This window comes from Sinohyriopsis cumingii, chromosome 16 (genome assembly GCF_028554795.1).
Source record: "Sinohyriopsis cumingii isolate HCF-2022 chromosome 16, ASM2855479v2, whole genome shotgun sequence".
Classification (NCBI taxonomy): domain Eukaryota; kingdom Metazoa; phylum Mollusca; class Bivalvia; order Unionida; family Unionidae; genus Sinohyriopsis; species Sinohyriopsis cumingii.
In genome coordinates this window covers 25,868,510-25,890,990 of record NC_142976.1, presented here as the reverse complement: position 1 = coordinate 25,890,990, position 22,481 = coordinate 25,868,510, and the positions used below count along the sequence as shown (strand labels likewise).

Sequence of the window (22,481 nt, the reverse complement as noted above, 5' to 3'; positions counted from 1 at the left end):
ATACATACATACATACATACATACATACATGCATGCATGCATGCATACATAGATACATACATGCATGCATGCATGCATGCACGCACACGCACACACACATACATTCTCCAGAGAGGTCTGGAATCTGAGGTAACAAAGATTAACTTCCTATTTTTAATGTGATCAGGTAATGTCTTTGTCAGAGAAGAAATTAAACCTTTTTACCAAAGTTTTCCTTTTAAAAAAGACCTGGAGATGGAAAATTTGCCAAACTCTATAGATACCCAAATCTTGTGGTTCATGGTATATATGGTAGACTGCTTTTGTGAAATCAACACTTACTGTACAGCATGAAATGAAATGACCATTATAATATGTCATCAGTATGATGTATTGTTATACAAATGTGTATTGTAGTTTGATGAACTCTGGGAAAGAGTGGATTTAAAATGGCATGTTTGCAACTTCTGTCCCTTATTAAATCAAAAAGAAACGTTCTTATATAATTTTAATAATCACAATAATTGTAGAGTGAAAGAAAATAATAAATTCAACGACAAATATGAGACCTTTGGTAATCTAGCAAATTATGACCTGCCATAAATTGGTAAACACTGCCATTTTGTTGCAGAAAACCAATGTTATCTCAATAAGTGTGTTATACTGAGAAAGCTTTCTTCAACCAATATACCATTTTCTTTGTGCATTTGATAACAGAAGCCCATGATCTTCAATTACAGACAGGGTACTTTTACTCCCTCTTTTCTAGATCATGACCTTATACTGGCAAAAGATATCCAGCAAATTCAACCCAACATTAACTCTTTAATTGTTTTACTACATAAAAATGGGGGGGGGGGGCATAAAATAAGTGAGACTCCAATATTTCGCAAGCAATCGTCCAAGATCCTGAAAACCAATTATATCGATATTCTTCATAATGTAGATTATTTAGCCAGTTAACTTCCAGAATAAGGTCACATTTGAGAAGGTCTGATAAAATTATTTATGGAAAAAAAACATATTTATGAAAGAATATATTTACCTTATATGCACTGTTCATTCTACTGATGATTCCCAGCAAACCAAATAGACCCTGATCTGCCAGAACATTATGGGATAACAAATTTAGATTGATACTATTTTTGGCTAGATGAATGACATGAGTAAATAAGGTACCTGGTTGATATCTGCTGACAAAGCCTGAAGATTGTAGATATTCATGCTTCCATCTTCATTAACAGTTACCACAAATCTTCCATTAGGACTGACTGTGGCATTGTTAATCTTGTTTTCAATGGTGCCGACATCAAACAGAAGCTTGCAGGTATGGATATTGATGAAACGCATGATACCATCTTGACACAGTACTCCTAGTGTCTGAAAGAGTAGCATGACCATTAGAACTATATATCATCATTAGTATTGTGACACAATATTTATCACTTAAAAACAGGGGTAGTGGCAAGTTCAGAGAACTGCTGGGTTGGTGCAAGTAGATGGTGAAACCAAGAATACATCATAGTGTATGTAGAGCAGTTGGAAGATCCCTATATGGTACAAATGGAACATCCCTAACATACCAATCTGAATGTAATCTGTCATAATTATTTTTCCTGTAGATTATGTAAAACAGCATGGTGTAGTCCTACAAAGCCTAGCTTTTCCAAGTCTTTAATTTGTGAATATACTGTACAGCTGATGTTATTCAGGTATGTTGTGTTTGTTACTAAAAACATAACTCATATATATAATTATTGCAGGCATTCACTAATCCTGATTGTTACTGTACTATAGGACTTGATGATGATGGCATAAGTGGACATTTAACCCTGGAGGTGCTGCATTGCTGATTTGTTTCAAAGTGCCCCATCTGTGTATATTGAGCTATTTCAGAATGCTAAGGACTTTCTGAACCAAATACAAATAACTGCTTCAAAATGAGTATTTATATTTAAATTGGATGACATTTTACAAAGTGATGCAGACTGCTAACACAAAAATTAGTGGAACTGATATATGTTTATGATTACCAAAACACCCAAACTGTGAAATAGGAAGGAAAGAATTTGTTGGAATTTTTTAAAATATAATGTACATTTTTCCATAAAATATAATTTGTGTCTACATATCACCTACATCCACAGTTTATTATTTCTAGGCCTAAAAGCTTGGATAATTAGAGTTCCACATCTAACATGTCCAAACATTTCAGTATGTTATAACATTAAGATAATGCAATACTTCTATATATTTTTCAATTAATTGCAAATTGTCTTCATAAAAATTAACTCTATTAAATTATAGGTAAATGATAAGAAACCAATACTAATCATAAAGACAATGAAAATTAATAACAGAATTTGTTTTGGTTGCCTTAGCAACCCCAAAAAATGTTCCAAAGGTTGGAAGGATCAAAACCACTTGAAAAACAAATTGACAGAATCTATTATCCAAATAAAATATTTATCAAAGATCACAATGTGATCAATCCATTCCAATTATGAAGGTAAAATATTAATTATTATAAATGTAGAATAATTATATTATGTTTTTATATGAAACGAACAGTGTATATGCAGAGAAATTAAAACTAAAGAGGAATAACTGAAAACAACTTTTGTCGGGATAATTGTTGAAAGACCTATATTTCACAGATTTTATATAAACACATCTACAGACAATTAATAAATCTAACAAATACAAGTAACTATACATGTGATGAGTGTTACAGCACACCCACAAAATCCATATCCAGTTTGGCCATAACCTGCAATGGATTTTATTTATCATATCATGCAGAAATGAAGCATAAATTTTTTTCTTTTAAAACTTTAAAAAAATTCATTGCTTTAAAGACTTTCAGTGTGATTTCATATCAAATAAAATTTTATTTTTGCCAGCTCTACTACTGAATTTTTTTAACTGTATGTCTTTCCTTTTAATACTATTAATATGCAAGCTGAATGCATACACTGGTAATGGTTAGATTATATTTGTGATTTCTTTAAAGGAATTATGATGAATGCATTCTGTAATCTTTGACCAAAAACAGAGTTTTAAAATAACTTTCTTCACAACTCAAGGTGTTTTAAGGGGTTATGTTTGACATATCTTCTAATGTTTCGCTAATTCAAGCTCAGTTGTCAAAGAGCTACTTAATCTTTGAAGCTAGTTTTGTAATCTACAGTGTCTACATCTGAATGGTTTTTTTTGTATGTAATATTCAGGGATAGTAGTATTAACACAGCCATTACATTAGGTTGGATCTTCTGTCACAATATATTGGTGTACTGATTTTTGTTAGATATTGTACGCAATATGAGCTGAGAAATGTCAGTGTCATTACAAAGTCAAGTTATCTTTTTGATCTTTACCACCGAGTGAGGCTGAAACACAAAACGGTGTGAGCACTGAGATGTGAGTGAGATTGCAACACTGATTGGGAGTTCTTGGGTCCAGTGCACACATATGCAAATGGCACTGATTGTCAGGTGTTCTTTTGTGTGCAACTGCAGTAGGTACAACAAGAGGCCTAAAGGTTACTCTTACCAAGATTACTAGAATTTATCTAATTCTGTCACTGATTATGAAGAAAGATGCCAAAATCCAGGCAACAGGATCTGAATTATGATCATTACTTGCAACTTGCCAAAAATATCCAAAGAAAATATATCTCTTTGCAACATTATTAACAGACCATGATTGTGACTTAGTAAAATAACAAAATACTGATAATTTATTAATTTATTGCCAGTTTTGTAATGGATTTTGTATAGGGGTGTTGTACATGTACCTTGAAACTGAGAAGCAATTAGCTATTTTTAGCTGCTTTACTTGCTGCCTATCGGGCTTGTTGTTGGATCACATGGTAAAACAACAAATTAATTACTGTTAATGAGATTCTGCTGGTAGGCAGTGTAATATTTGGATTTATCTATATTTGAGTAAATTTATTTACAGTTAGAACTTACTATATCTGTCAAGATGATAGACTGTGAAACTACAAAAGCCAACTTTATGATTGCAGATATGTAGCTATTTTTCATGCATAAAACCATTATATGGGCATAAGTGCCAATCAAATTTAACATTAAACATTTTACGAAAAGACTTGGCATTTTTTAAAAAGTTCCTCCTGTGGAATTTGTGTTTGCATGTGTGTGATTTAGATTTTTAACATAGCTTTAAAAAATGTTCAGTCATATCACTACGATGTCTGCAGTGTGGCAGTTTATAGTGATGTGTAGCATTGAGGCATCATGCCGCAGACATGTAGCATGATGTCCCACCCAGACACATTATTCTGACACAAGGCCGACCAGTCCTAACACTAACCTCTTAATGCTAAGCTTGGCGAGGCAGCTGTTAGTACCATTTAAATAAGTCTTTGGTATGACTCTGCCAGGGTTCAAACCCATGACCTCCTGCATCCAATGTGGATGCTCTAACCTCTAGACCACCAGAGCGGCCCAGTGGAAATTGATAAGTTTATTTACTTTTAAAGGATACAAGTCTAAAATTGAAACAACTGATTTATAATTATGAACACAGTGCCAAGGATAAGCAATATTCCTTAAAAGAAAATTTTTCTATGAAGGAGAGCAGTACATTAATTAATTACCTAATTGTTTAAATTAATTACCTAATTGTTTAAGTATAAATCTGTGACATTAATTATATCAGTAGTTCCTGAACATTACTAAAACTCTAGAGAGTTGTTAATGGATTACATTTCATCTCAATTTGCTTTTGAAATCTTTATTTTAATTTGGATTACCATATTTACTGCATATATTGGGACAAGAAAAAAATAATTAAAAAAATCTTCCTGTCCCAAACTTATGGTGAAACTTATTTTCACCTAGGTCATACATCCCAAGACTTAAGAAACAAAATAAATTTTTGTTGAATTTGCGCCCCACCTCCTGCATGTTGAAAAAAATGGATAAACATAATGCTTATTTGATAATAAAATTAAAGAAACTAACCTTGTATTGTTATCATTTATTCCTCCTTTTTTTCATCATGAGCATTAAAAAAAATATATATCCACAAACTCCATATATGAAGCGTATGCATCCAAACTGTAGTGTGTATTGCACATGTCAGATAACACACAACACATTGTTCATTGACGTGAATATAGACAAATGACTGCGTGTTTACTGATAGAGCAAGTGCTAAGATAATAACAAATTGTAACAAGTCAAGATCATCAAAAGTTATTCACATGAAATATGCCTGGAGTGCTAATTTTATGTGTGTGCTAATTTTTATTATGACATGTATAGAGTGCTCATTTTTCTTATGACGTGCTGAGTGCTAATTTTTATTTATGATATATGTGTAGCATGCTAACTTTTATTATGACATATGCCTACAGTGCTAATTTTATGTGAATAACTTTTGATGATCTTGACTTGTAACAATTTGTTACTATCTTAGCACTTGCTCTATCAATAAACACACAAAGTGTTTCACTGTCAAGACTATCCTGATATTACAAAACTAGAATATAAATCGGTTAACTTTTCATCTCACATGCAATGATACAACAGCAGTCATAGTAACACATGACAAAACAAACTATGACCTTGACCCCTGAACTTTTAATACTCTGTTCCTCTGCCAATGTTATAAATATGACAACAATACTGGAAACAGAAGATATAGCCTCTGCACATACAGCTTTTAACAATTTATCCCCAACCCACCCATCCCCCAAAAAATAAACAACAATTCACCCTCTGACTATCACCTTTAATGGGTGGATCTAACATCCCTATGAAAGTAATATGCACACAGGTGAGTTTGGTTGAGGTGTAATAACTACCCATAGAAACATCATACAAATCCTCACCCCAATATATGAAACCAAACAATGCAACCTTTATCACTGACCTTCACACCATTAGTTATATTTATATCCCATAGAAATATTTTCAACTTTGTCCAATGTCATTTCATCCACAGCAATGAAAGATAGAACTGCCTGAACTAAATATTTTAACCACTGCCCACCTACAACTGCTCCCTGTGACCTTGACCTTTGAGCTCCTTGGCTGTCAATCACAAGGGATAATTTTTTCTCCTTGAAAGTCTGATGATAAACCCTTGATGAAAACAGATACTGCCCTTCAAAAGAACTTTAAGCAAATGCTGACATCTGATGGACAGCCAAACAGATGGATAGACATAGAGTGCACCTGCTTTATCTCACCTTCACTGCAGATGAGATAAAATAAAAATGATGCAAAATTCAAATTTAGCAAGTCTGCAAATTTAATACCCAAATGATTAAAGATTCATTAAAATATATTCAGTGATTTAAAAGTTGTATCTGCACATGGAAAGAGAACAGTGATTTATGTTAAACACATCCTGTGACCTTCATCTTGATTTGACACACTGTCTAGTCATGATATATGGTTATAGTTTTATTACAATATCCTTGGTGGTTCAAACATGTACTCCAAACAAGAGTACAAGTCAAAGAATGACATTTTCCCTTGCTGTGACATTGAACATGAAGCAGATAGCATGACTACAGCATGGAAAAAGCCATATACCCTACTCAAGATCGGCATACAAAATCCATACATACTATCATTCTTTGTAAAGTCAGTACATCAGTCATCTTTATAAACATTATCATTATTATTGCCATTATCACATTTATCAATGCAGTTTTTACCATCTTCATCAATACTATCACCATAATCACAGCAGCTTCACCATAATATTTTTCCTCTACAGTAACATTTACCTCCCCTGAGGAAAGGTTAAACTGCTGCAGAATTACAAATGATAGGAATATTTGTTACACATATGAAGACACATTTATAGAAATATCACTTTTTATCCACATAAATGTATGCCCCCAAACAAACTGGCTACCAAAGTTTTTTCATAGGATCGGTTTCTTCCATACATTTTATACTGAAGGATGACTCAAAAGATTGCAGTGATTTCAAGGGATAAACAAATGACATCATATGAAAACTATTTATGTTGTCAGTATCGTTATGTCAAAAAGACCATTTTACTGCTATAAAATATATCAGTATCAACACCCACAACTGCATTGTATGAAAACTTTAACATCGCATTGCCCAACAGCCTACCTGATTAGCTTCAAGGGATAAACATATGACATCATATGAAAACTATTTATGTTGTCAGCATTTTTATGTCAAAAAGACCATTTTATTGCTATAAAATATATCAGCATCAACACCCACAACTGCATTATATGAAAACTTTAACATCACATTGCCCAACAGCCTACCTGATTAGCTCCATGGTCAAAGTTATCAGGAAGAAACAAAACTTGTTTGACAGCGGTGACTTTGTTTGGCATCTCCACAATACGTATTAGTTTTTTTGTGTCTAGAGCAAAAAGATGGATAAATCTTGATCTACCTGCTGCAGCAAGGACTCGGCCATCTCTGGAAAAAATGAAACATTTAACTATCTTCATAGTGAGTAATAATTACTGTTACAGTAACAGTATTAACCAAGGATTGCAAAGCACTTTTATTCTCCTTACACCTTTGCCCATGTCAGAAGGATTTGTGAATTAATTATTTTTGCTTAATTTATTTCAATTTATTTGAGTTTTTGATTCACAAGAACAAGCATAGCTGCCAACCCTCCAGGCTCGCAATTAGTGAAAATAGGTATAAAAATTAGTGAATTTTGATATGAATTCGTGATGCGATCTTCGAATCTGGGAATATTTGTCGGAACGAATGTTTAGCATGGTCTCCAGCTGATAAAGGTTGTTGTTGTTGTTGTTCAATGGTTTAACGCCAATTTTCAGCACAATATAGGCTATACATGGCGGCCAGTATAACTGGTGGAGGAAGAACCCTGGAAAACCCAGGGAAGAACCACCGACCCCGACCCACGAGAAGCTACTGGCAGGCTTTCCCACGTACCCACGCTAGCTGAGCCTTGGACTCAAACCCACACAGACTGAGGTGAGATGGCAGTGATCTGGAATGGTGAGCGCTTTAGACCACTCAGCCACTCGAGGCCCCCTGATAAAGGTAGATTGTGTTCAACAAGAAAACTCACAAACAATGCTTCAGTGTTGCTAGCTTGTAGGTCTTCCGTTGATGGCTTAAAATATTTCAGAGCTGAAATCTACTGTGAGTTCTTAATTTTCCCAACTTCTATGGGCATTTTGCTAGCAATGTCCTTCCTCACATCGTCTCTGCCACCATGTGCAATGCTAAAATTTGTGGCACACTGTGTGCAAAACGCATGATGTATATTGGTGTTTGATGGCTGAAAGCACAGCCAATTTTTGGCATATTTCAAACTAAACTTTACTTTTTGTGCAATAGTTCTTTTTCCTTGATGTGAAGACATTTTCAAGATGCAGTGCCGAATAGTAATTCAAATCTGTGTTTACGGAGCATGTGCGGAGTAAAATTCTGGTTAGGCCCCAGTTTCTCTCAAAAGCATTTGTAAAACTACTCTTATACATATAGATTAAAATACGCAAAAATGCTTGCTACCAGGCCAATGTACCATTCAGCTATACTTCCACTAATATCACGACCAGCAGTACCAGACTGTTTTGGCAACTGCTGATTTCACAACTAGCACTTAACCAGAAATCGGTTATTTTATTAAAGATTTAAAATAATTGTGAATTGGGGAATTCATGATTTTTCTGCATTCAGCATGAATCTGTGAACCGCTGAAAAAGTCGTGAAATTCACACCAAAATCGTGAGGGTTGGCAGCTATAATAACTGATTTCAAAGATCTAAATAATATATTTTTGTTTTAAGCAGCTGTGAAGACACAGCCTTGTTTGAACATCCCTACATATATGGCTCTCTCACTTAAACCACATGACTTTGAGGGATGATCCTAAGTATGTGGCTCTCATTTATAACACAGTTTTGAGGGATGTCCCTAAGTATGTGGCACTCATTTATAACCCACAGCTTTGAGGGATGTCCCTAAGTACGTGGCTTTCATTTATAACCCACAGCTTTGAGGGATGTCCCTAAGTATGTGGCTCTCATTTATAACCCACAGCTTTGAGGGATGTCCATAAGTATGTGGCTCTCATTTATAACCCAGCTTTGAGGGATGCCCCTAAGTATGTGGCTCTCATTTATAACCCAGCTTTGAGGGATGTCCCTAAGTATGTGGCTCTCATTTATAACCCACAGCTCTGAGGGATGTCTCTAAGTATATGACTATCTCACTTATTTACATAGCTTTGAGGGATGTCCCTCAGAATAAGGTTTACTAACTTATAATGTGGGTCACTATTAAACCATATATATTGACTTATAAGTTGAGTCCAATTGCAAACTGCACAGATCCAGAACCAGATCTGCCACTGCATAATGCACTGGCAGATCTTAATCTGTGCAGTTGGTTATGAGTAATCAGAAGACCACAAGCCTTGATTTGCTGTCTCATTATGTGATGGCAGATCAGGGTATATATTGCTTGCACTAGACTGGAGTATATATAGTAGATGATACAGGCAGCATCATAAAAGGGGAGCACAGTATGAAAACCAAGAGGACTCCACTGACCATGACCGGATGCCATGAACTCTAAATACCCGTACACTGGTTTAAGCATGGGCTAAATATAGGACTGCTGAGGTTCAAAGTATTCACCTTATCAATATGCTCTAAAGACCCCCCGACACCCTGTTTAAAGATTGTGGATCCAAGATGACAGCCAGCAAGCATATCCAGAAACATCCTAATATTATACACACAAGTTTTGGAGACTGACACAAACACAGACATTCCGCAGGACTGCAAGTCCCTTTTTTAGATGTCTTCAGTATCTACATGGAAAGTGACATCTTGTCTGTCAGTCAAATTCTATGGCTACACTATGAAATCTTCGTCAGAAAAGAAAATTAAAAAATTAAACAAAGACACGACTACATCTAACTATTATGCTATCTATGTGCCTTTCTTCTTAACACAAGTGAGATCAAATATATTGAGGCAGCCATAAGGCAGAAATGACATTTATATATGACAACAAAGTGTAAGTATAGCTAACTTCCTTTTGGTTGCAACTGATTCCATTTCAGACAGTTAAACAACTGCCAAGATATGTAAAACTGTGAAAATGAATAAGTTGTTAGAAGTCTGTATAATGTGCATCCTTTGTTATATATATGACAAGAGGAATACAGAAAATAGGCATCACTGTATTTAGATTTATCATACAGATTTAAAAATTAGTTTGTCACTTGTATTTTTTTAATGAATAATCTTCACTAGAATCTAATGATGTGCTTCTCAAATACAAAATATGCATAAACTACAAGAAAGCCATTGTTTCATATTAAACTACACTGCAAATTATTCCAAGTAAACCAAATTACAATCTGATCATAGGAAATATTGAACAAGTGTTTGCTATGAAACACTTTAACATAAATTACTAACTGCTTCATTTGCCAGCCATTATAAATAGAGCTATCAGTAATGGGGTCCAGCTTGCTACAATTTGCTCAAACAGGCCTTAAACAGAGATATTCTGTGGAAACAATGGGGGGTGCAAACAACCACAATGGGCCATAACTCTATTAAATGATGATATAAAATGCTGGCAATTAAACTCATGCAAGAGTGCAACAATTTAAAGTTGCAAATAAAGCTCTTTTGAAATCTAGTTGCAAAAACCATTGTTGTGAAAAAGATGAACTATCATTCCGCAAATTAGTGATATTGTAATCCAACAATGAATATCAAGGCAAGCAGATGTGGGAAAATTAAAAAGCACAAGAATTCTTGGACAGAAAGCTGCACACCAAAATCTGGTTGAAATGCAATAGTCAAAGGTAAAGTTATGCTACAGAAACAAGAATTTATGTGGATAATCACTCAAGGGCTGTGGCTTGTAAGACTGGAAATCAAATCATTCCATATTGTATAAAGCTGCATGCCAACTCTAGCCGAAAGCCAATAACCTTTGGCAAAGTTACGTTGCAAAAGCAAAGTTAGGTGAATGAGCAATCAGGGACCATAACTCCTCTAAAAAACATTGTCATTGAAATCAAGCTCAGGTCTCATTAATAAAGCTGCACACCAAATGTATTTGAAGTCCAATGACTGTCAGTAAAGTTATATTACGAAAAACCCAAATTAGGAGGACAAGAAATCAGGAGCTTAAAATTATGTTCAGGAATGCTTAAAATACAATTTATTCAAGGTTTCATTAACAACAAGCTGCTTGACAAATTTGGCTGAAATGAAACAATCCATATTCTTAAAATATGTTTCAGAAACCAAAGGTATGAGCAGAGATTGATCCTAGCCAAATAAATTCATTAGCCCAGGAAACTAGTGCTGGTTAATAAAAAATACTTCTGTTCCTGGGAGGTTTTAGATGTCCCCATAAACCTAGTACCTTGAAACCTATTTGAAATTCCTGGTCAGATACTTCATTGTGGCCCAAACACCTGAGGTTCTATCTTTAAAACTAACTTTGAATTTTAAAAAAACCAACTGATAAATGTCTAGAGATTTGGGCACAGTTACAACACACAAAAAGATTTATGAGCATGTGGAATGCTCAAAAGCCTAATTGTATCTTATGTAATTCAATCCTGGTCATTAAAACACATGACCATCATGACTGTGCACAAAGGTATAACTTGAAACTGAATTTAGTTATTTTTACAGTTTTTTGATGGGGATAAGCAATCTGGGGCTATAACTTGTATATTGTTGTGAAATGCTGAAAACCAAATACATTCAAGGTTTCAACATTATAAAGCTGCATGCCAAATCTGGCCGAAAGCCAACTGTTCCCAGCAAACAAAGTAATCTTACAGAAACCAAACTGATGACAAACAAAAAAGATTTACAGACAGACAGACAGACATATTTGAGTGATTGCTCTAACAGGGACCTGCTGACTTTGTCAAGCAGGGCTCAAATGATAAAACAGGCAATCCACTAAGGACAGAATAGTAAAATTGTCTTCCACTGGTTATACATCTTCATTAATTTGATAACCAAACAATAAAATTTACCAATAGCTGAGCCCAACTGCAAACAACATACCGCGATCTGCCATAACATAATGTGCTTTCAGATCAGGATCTATGTTATTGTTCCTCTGATTAATGCTTACAAACTGCATAAAACTCACATCTACCAACACATTATGCAATGGCAGATCTGGGTTTTTGCAGTTTGCAGTTGGACTCGACTCATAAGTGAGTATTTATGGTATGTAATTTCTATGACAAATCTTTACCTTGTAGCAGCAAAAGCTTTGTAATGTGAGGAATTTTCTGCAGGAACTGGCAGCTGGTATTTGAAATTTAAAGAGTCTGTCTCCCAGGCAAATATCGTATCATCCCTGCATCCAGTGATGATTGTGTTGCTCATTGGTAAGAAGAAAACCTACAAAAGCATGGAACAGTGAAACATTTGATAAAAACAGCAGATCATAAATTTGAAGGGGGGTGGGGGGCCATTTCATTTTTCCAAAACATTTACTCTAACTTGTTAAATTAACAAATCTTTGTTTCTTGATTGTATAAATCTTGGATACAAAACGATATATGTGCACAAAATTCAGATATAAATTTATATCCATTAGAACATAAAATCCTTTGCCATGAGCCTTTAGACTGTTTTCATCACTCCAGGCAAAAGCTCCCTCATTCAACACAGCTGAGGTAGATAAAGCCAATACAAACTCTGATGTAGTGCAAATGATTTAAGACCATAGTAATTTGTAAGTATATACCGTATATACTCGCTTGTTAGTTGGGTCCAACAACAAACAACATAAAATTTGATCTGCTGTGGAATAATGCGCTAGCAGAGCAGGGTTTATGTTGTTTGTTCTGCTGATTGCTCCCACCAAACTGCATAGACCCAGGTCTGCCAGTGCATTATGCATCAGCAGGTCCAGAGCTTACAGTAGATCCAAGTTTAATACAAGTGCAGACTATTGTGTACACATCAACTCCATATTATGAGATATTTTTGAATTTTAAAACAATAAAAAAATAAAACCAGTCATTTCATTAACATTATGCAACAGCAAGTGGAACATTCACAACTAAACTTGTTGATTTCTTTTGTTTGTGGTAGTTGGGTTTAATTACACTTTTCAGCATATGACAGGCTGGCTATTCATGAAGGCCAGTATTATGGTGGAGGTAGAAATCAAGAGAACCCAGGGAAGAACCAACCCATGAAAAGCTACTAACAAGTTTTCTCACATACCTACAATGGACAAACATAGACTCAAATCCATGTGGACAGAGGTGAGATGTCAATGACTGTTAAAGGCAAGTGTTTCAGACCTTTTGGCTAGTGGGGGTTTTACTTAAAAAACATTAATTAGATTAGATTAGATTAGACTTCATCAAATTTTTAAAAGCCCTGTTTTGCTCAGATAATATTTACTGTTGCCTTATGTGATAAATTTTTTATGTTCAATGATGACCCTCATTCTTGATCTGCATTTTGATAATTTTATCCTCAGTACTTTTGAAACTTGCAGATAATTAGGAGAAAAAAAAAACTATTGCACTTGAATCCTAAATATGTTTATTTTCATATTTTTTTTCAGATATGAAGAAATTCTTGAACGTGTAGGACAAAATTAAAGTCATACTTGGGGGTCTATCATTTGTGACTGGTATCACTACTTAATACCCATTGGATGGCTGTATATAAATTGTGATAAAAATACGATTGTGAAAGTTAAAACCCATTGAAGCTCTTGATGTCATCAGTATTTTCCAGATTCCTTTCCATATCATGAGCATCCTAACACAAACACTTGAGCTGCCAAGAGTTCCTGATAATTGCTTAAAGCACCTTTATTAAAATTAATTAAAAATTAATCTTTAAAACAATAAATAAGATGGTTTCACATGTTCTGTAAAGAATCAGTTGGAATAATGAATCTGCCGTACCTGCACAATTCCTACATCTTCCTTAATGGTAAGTCTCCTCTTCCTCTGAAAAGTGTCCAGATCCCACAGAAGTGCAGTGTCGCTGGAGGTGGTCAGGGCATAACGGCCTGAGGCATGGACAGAGATATTATTAATAGCTGATTCATGTCCCTTCATCCAGGCCACCATCTCCTTGGTATCTAAAAAATTAATATACAAGGAGTCAAACCATGAAAAACTCCAACTCATGGTAAAACCTTTTGAGTAATGTCTCATAAACCCATTCCATATTTATAATGTTAAAAGACACTGCTATTATGTATAACATGAAAACTGTCTAAAGGTTGTTTAAATCATACACTATGCCCCCTTTGCAATACATTTAACAACAACAGAATACTGTGTCCTATGATCTAAGAATCTATCAATTATGCCCATATTAAATAAAATGACATATAAAATTCCTTAATTTCTATGCCTTGTTATTTAAGTCTATAAAACATAGAAATTCTATTTGTTTCCAAAATTTTGCATTAAAAGAGCACTTATGTAAAATTCTTTAACCTCTGATACCTCAATATTTGCAGATACAATACTTCAAAGTTACAGTCTCAACTTAAAAGAACATGGCTAATTCTCCAAATATTAAATTCAGTATGATCATCTATAACCATTATTTTATCTGATCACTCCAGATCACTGGAGATCATTATGTCCTCTTATGACTTAAGATTAAGGATCAATTATGTCCTCAATGACTTATGATCACTTGGGATCATTCTTTATGTCCTCTATGACTTATGATCAGTTGGGATCATTCTTTATGTCATCACTTGTGTGCATGCATCAAGTTTCATGGCAATTCACTGAGCAGTTTAAGAGGATGAGTACTTTGGGTAAATGACCAGTCTTCTGAAAAAGCAGACACAAAGAGGAACTGGTTTTGCATTAAGCGGTCCTTGATACTGAAGGAGCAAGTCTCTACTGATGTTGTATGTGTGATTACTAATCCTTGTATACTAAGCGATACAGTAAAAATCTGTCATAAGCGACCTCTGCTATGAGCAACCACCTGTCATTTCCGACCACAATCGTAATGCAAGGATCGATTTTTATCATATAAATGCTCTGTTGTGAGCAACAACCTGCTGAACGCGACCAGATTTCAACACTACTATGAATGACTGCATAGAAAAAATGGGGATAAACTCCACAACCTTTATTTAATCCCTGTAATGATGACCTCTTATAATAGTCTAAAGAAAAAAAAGGCTGGCTACTAATATCTAATATTTGTAGGTCTGCTTATAGTGTTTTATATTTTCTATTGTAAACCAAATTAAAGTACATATAGATTATTCCAGCACCTATACTGCCTCCCAGCCTCATCATAGCTATCGTATGTATGATTAGGACCCAGTATCCCTATGAACAACTGTATCACAAGAACAGAGGCAGATACCACTGAACTTTATGTAATCATTGGAAACAAGAAACGTTTGAATAGCAAAGACTATTCAGATGAAAAAACAATAAAAAGAGCAACAACCAAAACAAAAGGAGTCTGGCTACTGGTTTGTATAGTGACAGATGGTACAGTCCATAAACCAGGCATGTACATGTTGCAAATTGCCATTGTAGCACCAAAATTAAGGTAGTGGTTGCATACATTGTTTTGTCTTTAGAGTTAATCCATATTGCTTGGGGGTGAATAAGGTCTTTGTCTGTTAAACCAGCATGTGAGAATCATTATGGAATTTGACTGATAGTGATAAAGGCTTGTGAGGTTTGTTGTTTTTTCCCAATATTACAGTGATTACATTCCAATTGTCAAGCTGTCATCTATGCATGCTAGTTTATGAATCTATTTTTGTGTTTTCAATTATTTTACTTTGTGTTTTCAATTATTTACATTATATTTAAAACACAAGAAAATTAATTAGCTGAGGGTAAGTGTTTATCATTACATTGTATCTACAAAGAATTATATAAGAGTAATTGTCTTCTGCAGTCAGATGAATCTTATCACTATTTTGATACAGGTTAGGCCGACAAATAAGCCCTTCACCCATGATGATGTTGATTTTCAGGTGAGGGGCTGATATCACATATTTATTAAAAACTGCAATTATCTTCATACAAATCTGGCTGCACACATCGGTGTACATTTTATATACTTACAGGTATTTCTCATGGCCATGCAGCTACTGCCAGCTGTAGAGTTCTTTTGGTGACATGTACATTATATTTCCGGAGCATATCATATGCTTGGTGACTTGTAAATCCAACTGGAATAGCACAACTATCTTTCCTGTGGCTATTTTGAATTTTAAGCTTGATATGGCTGTTACCAATTACTAGTATGTGTCTAAAGTGTATGCAGGTTTGTTCCAGAAAGATTTGCTTGCAGCAAAATTGCACATTTTAATGAACAGATCACATCAGATCCACATATCGTCCATCAGCATCAACACAGATTTGGAGGGTTGATTTATTGGACTAGATACAGGTGTTCTGCATGATGTGGAGGAATTAAAAACAACTACAATCTCAGCATGTAGCTGTGCAAGAATGGTGACTCAAGAGAACCGGTCTCCTCTTTTGGTACTTGTTGTTTTTCAGAACCCTAACCAGTGCCAAAAAATAAATTTGCCTGTTACTGAGCTTAACATCTGACATTCACCAGGCCAGAATCACCAGGTGACAGCAGGAAATAGGATTATCATGCAACATTGACTCAGCCAGGCAGGTACAGAAACCATGAATGAACATTAACATATGGCATAAATAGCAACCAGCAGATCCATAGGTTGACAACAGAGAGACTTACATCATTGCATACAGACTTATTTTAAACCATAGATATCAAAAACTAGTTGCCCAACCAGGCTGTAACTAATACACTTGGTTGCCAGTAGCTAAAATCAAGTTGTCCCTAGTTGCCAGCAATGGATTTTTTTACCCCTGCTATACTAAGTGAACTGGAAAGCAAGCCATTAACTACTGAGATGCAAACTTATACCATATACCATATATATTTGCTTTTAAGTCGAGTCAAATTGCAAAGAACAAAGCTCCTGATCTGCCTTAGCATAATGTACCTGCAAATCAGGGCCTATGTTGTTCTACTGATTACTCCAAAGAAACTGCATAGACCCAGATCTACTATGGCATGATGCAATTATAGAACTGAGTCTTTGCAGTTTGTCTCACCTTATAAGCAAGTATTGATGGTATACTTAAATTTCTGTGGTCTTGTATTTTTGCAACTTTCCTGGTTGAATAAAAAAGAGATGATAATTCAACTCTGAGGAAATCAAGGAGGGAAGTAAAACCATTCATGTCACAACCTTTTCTCATGTAACGGGTCAAAAATGGAAAACAGTTTAATGTTTTTAACAAAAACTGAGTGCATGTTGAATAAAATTCTGAGATGAAAAAATATAATCTTGTATTTGGATTTCACTCCTGCAGGTAACTTGCTCAAACTATATGATATAGACTTATTAAAAACTAAAAATGACAAAAAATAATACCTGTATCAAAACATTTCAGGGAATAATCAGACATTCCAACAAGATATTCCGTTTTGCGTCTGAGGTTATATGCTAAAGATGTGCATGGAACTCCTGTCTTTTGCACCAGAGAAAATCTGAAAAAGGTGAGAATATCTGCAAGCTAATAAAGTTCACTGTCGCTTCATACCCTGCAAAATTTTTAGCAAGACTAAAAGTATTACATATATATTTAGATCTTTAAAGACACACACACACACGCATGCACACACACACAAAATCAATATCATATGTGTAGGTTTGTTTATTTCTTTGACATCATTTTTCAGCATATGATATGCTGCTATACATGACAGCAAGTATATTTGGGAGAGAAAGAAATCTGGGAAACCCCTGGAAGAACCACTGACCCATGGGAAGCTAGTAGCAAGTTTTTGCACATACCTATGTTAGCCAAGCCCAAGCCTCGAGCTCACACAGACAGAAATGAGATGTCATTGATCTGCAAAGACAAGTGCTTCATACAACTTGGCCACCCAGAGACCCTTATAAGTGGGTTCAAATATTTTAAATAATAACCCTGAATTACCCACAAAACTAGCATATATATTTGCTCAAGACCAACTGCAAATAGCACAGACCCATATCTGCCAACTGATAATGCACCTGTATATCTGGGTCTATGAAGTTTATTAGGAACAGGAAAAACAGATCATGATCAGCCAGTGCATTATGTGATGGCAGATCTGAGGTTATGTTGTTTCCAGTTGGACATGACCTGTGAGTACATACAAAGGTAAAAGCGTTTCATCAAATGATTCCATCAAATTGAATATGAATTTTTTAACCTACATCAGTCTTTGCATACATAAAGTGTGTGCATATAAAAACATGACATCATGATTTACATCCTAACGTCACAGACTGCAAAGGTGTAATGTCTACAGGACCAAAAATACTCAACAGCTGTTTCATGACACAAATTTGCAGTTTGCATCAAATAAGTGCTCATTTCAAATTAAATTTATCAAAGATGTTGAATCATTTTAATCTGTAGCTTGCCAAGATCGAAATCATTCAACTTAGTAAATTTTGCCTTGTGAGGTGTTAGTGTTGATACCCTAATGCATTAAAAAGGAATGTCTAGATATGATATTTCTGAATCCAGCTGTTTGAAGTTGAGCCCACATGGCAGTGGTTTTTTCTCTCTCCATACTGAGTTCCACAGTGCACAACAATAACAACAACAAGAGCCCAGGGTTTTCACATCCTATGTAGCCACATATAAAAATGAAATACTGCTATTACATAATGTAATATTATTTCAAGTATAATGGTCTGTGGAATGCAGTGTCTCACTCTGTTGAGCTTTACGGTGACAGCCCTCTGCTGACACAGGTGAGACACATTTATTCTCACCTATGTGAAAAAGAAATCTGTTTTGCTAACCTTACTTTTCCTATCTCAAATTGGTTATTTCAGACCTGTCGTCTCAGTCATGGTGTCCACATGCACAGACTACTTTTAAAAAGAAACCCTCAATGTCTTCTGATGTACGTGACAGAGCTGTTACAAAATCCAATAACAACAGATACATAACAAAAAGAAATTCACCAAGAAAGCAGCTTATGGTCTCTCCAACTTTGATAACCCCATAAAAAACAGTCTGAGACACATACATGCACAAGTTGACCTATTTTATTGAGCTCCAGACACACAGGCCATACACATCACTGGCCACACAAATCCAAAATCTCTCAAGTGCTACAGGAAAGCCAGTTAAAACCAAAAATCTCCTATGTTAAGCTGGTTTCTTCTTTATTGAACAACCACAACTCGGCCCAGTTGAATCAAATATGACAATGTAATTGCAAATGAGAACTCCTGCACTTACCAACCAGAGTGATTCCTTCATCAGTCAGCATGCTATTCCACAAAAAGATTTCCATATAGCGTATCATTGCACTAGTGACAGCAACACTTGCCATATTTCCAGGACGGAAAACATAAATTTCCAAGAAAGTCATGAATTAGAAATTTCCCCATGTTACTATACACTTTGTTAGAACTGTACCCAGTAGGCATATTGTACTACATAGTATTGTACCATTGCATACCATAAAACATTTTCCAAATTAGAATAGATAAAAGTTAAAACTTAACCTTATAAAAAGATAATTGTTTATTGTCAATTTCATATGACATCCATCGATTAAATGTGATGATACAGTAATAATATCAAATGGTTTTATCTTTCTATTTTCTTATGCGAAGAACTTGTATACTTAGGGTCAACAGGTCACCCCATTGCCCTCATTAACATATTTGTCTTAATGCACAGTATTTGGAAACACAAAAGAATGTGGCTTGAGATGCTTATTGTACAACACTTCCATCACGTAACAATTATAACTTTTCTTTATTTTTTTTGTCCTTTCCTTAGAGTGGCATATTTTGCTAGATTCAACTTAGATAATTATTCAGATTTTCATAAAAGAGTACAAAACCTGATGACTTTTATAAAGAGTGAAAAGCAATAATAGTACCTGATGGATACTGTGTTTTGAATCTGCGACTAAATTGCAAGGGTGCAGTGTTATTTTAATTTAGTTGGAAAAAACTGGGTGATTGAAATAATCTATGTCAGTGTTTGTACCAAGACAAGGAAATCCCTAGCGCCGGGTTACATTACCTTTCTCACCACTCAGCATAGCCTAGATCAATAATATAACCCCATGAATGGGATTTCCTTGTCTTGGTTCAACCCCAACATGGATTATATTAATCTTGATATATATGGGAACAAACCTAAGACTTATAGCACAAGTGTCCAAAAGTTTCAGCTGAATATAGCAAATAAGATTTTCAATATGATTGCCATGGTGAAAGTAGTGATAACAACATCTGAAACATGGCTGCCATAGCAACAATTAATGTTAGATTTACACTATTTTCATTTAGAACCTATTTTCATTTGGAATCAATTATACATCAAAAGAACTCTTTTGGTTAAAGCCCACATTAATACTACCTTCCATTTGGGAGACTATCCGTAAGAAAAGATTTTCAAAACGGCTATCATTTTTAAATTGACAATTATGTATGATCAACATATCGTAAACTGACCTTTAGTGAATAGTATATGTAAATACGACTACCCATTCAGTAGGAGTAGCAATACAATTTTTAAGACGGTTACCATGGTGGCCAAGCTGGAAGAAAAATGTGCAGCATTTTCATATAGGAACAGTTATAAGGTGGTACTTGTGGACCATAAATGTAGACAGGTGTATTGTCAGAATGACTGAAAATTTGTTGGATGCATGTTTGTGTGTTTACAGTATTTTACTTCATAGTATAAAATGATTCAATTTGTCAAATAAATAAAAATTTAAAGGTAATAAAAATGTAATACAAAAATTATTCATACTGTATTATGTCAATTCATATTGTCACACATTTCACTGATCAGACCATATGACCAACATTCGAACAATGGTGCAAAATACCTACCATTGATAAAGAACATGTCAGGATTCATTAATAATCTATCACAGGTTTAAAGTGACTCATAATGATTTAAAAAATCCCAGTAAATCCCAAATAAATTCTGCCTGCAGTTCAGGCCAATGCTTTCTGACATTGCTCTCTGAATTAGGAACTCAAAATCAAATATTTACCACTTCTAAATACATTGTGCAATGAAATAAATGAATATCTAAAAGTCTGTCTGTAAAAGTACAATGAGTACATCAAATTATTTTTGTCTTGTCTCCATTTGAAAGGGCTGATTACATATGATGATTAGCAACTGAGTAACACCACACAGCATGCAGTATTGATTTAGCAATTATAAATTACAATAAGAAAGTCCTTCCTGCTCCTCTGTTGGTTGATATTTTCCCCACAAATTCAAGATAAAGCTGTTACTCCCCTTTAACTGTTGAGTGTTGAAACCATATCAGTAACAAGATTTTCAAAGTATCTGCTGTAGATGTCAGATTGGCACCATTTTCATTCATGACTTACAAGGTATTATTTAGGACTTAAGAGACAATTAGTCTTCTGGTAGAAATCGCATGTTGATATGTTTTGGAGAAGTCACAGTAACAAGATCTGCAATATGACTGTCATGGTAGCCATATTACATATCAGACTGGCACCATTTTCATTTAAAACCAATCAGATATTAAGATCCTTTTGAAGATAGCACAGTATCATTTAGGAAGAGTAGTATAAAAGGATTTTCAATATGGCTGCTATGGCAAAAACAAAGTCTTCTTGTGAAAACTTCAGGCAATATTACAGGAAGAGTAGTGACAAGAAGATTTTCAAGATAACATCAGATTGGCACCATTTTCATTTAGGTAAAACTAGATATAATAAGTTTTCTGGTGAAAGCCTCATGTCATTATGTGTTTCCATTCAGAAGCAGTATTAATAACAAGATTTTCAAACTATATTGGACATCAGATTGGCACCAATTTCATTTAGAACTTACCATACATCATAAAATGTCTCTGACTGAAAACCCCATGTTGATGTAACCACCCATTTAGAAGTAGCAGTGATAAGAAAATTTTCAAGAATGCTACTGTGGTGGCAATATTGGTTATGAGGTCTGCGACATTTTCATTCATCAGATTGCCTACATTTTTTTAGTTTCAAGATGGCTGCTGTGGCAGTCAAACTTGATGCCCTAGTGGCATTTTCATTTAAGACCAACTAGACCATGGTATGAATGAGTGTAAAGTTTCATAAAAATCCTCCATGTAGTTTAGAAGAAGCAGAGATAACAAAAAGAAAATCCTAGATCTTCTTCTTAAGATGGCAACTGTGGCAGCAATACTGAAAGCAAGTGGGGTTGTATTTTCATTCAGGACCAACTATGCTTTAAGATGAAGCTGTGCTCCAAGCTTCTTAGTTTTCTTCCAAGTAAGTTTGACAGTGTAGCCATAACAAACAATTGCTAATGGATGCCAGATAAGTGCCATACTCAACATGACAGATAGATGATGGAAGAGGGCCCGCTGCTTACGGTGGCGCTCTACAGTTTCA

The 22,481-nt window shown here is 34.8% G+C and overlaps 1 protein-coding gene across 1 annotated transcript in view; it reads right to left on the bottom strand.

The window, feature by feature from the left end:
- Positions 1–22,481, bottom strand: part of LOC149780104 (TBC1 domain family member 31-like) — a 94,525-nt gene that overhangs the window by 59,537 nt on the left and 12,507 nt on the right. The window contains exons 3-7 of the mRNA XM_089936866.1: positions 17,445–17,560; positions 13,930–14,108; positions 12,249–12,397; positions 7,271–7,430; positions 1,159–1,359 (exon numbers count right to left, since the gene is read on the bottom strand). Of these exons, the coding sequence (XP_089792992.1) occupies positions 1,159–1,359; positions 7,271–7,430; positions 12,249–12,397; positions 13,930–14,108; positions 17,445–17,560 (805 nt within the window). The remainder of the gene's footprint in view (positions 1–1,158; positions 1,360–7,270; positions 7,431–12,248; positions 12,398–13,929; positions 14,109–17,444; positions 17,561–22,481) is intronic.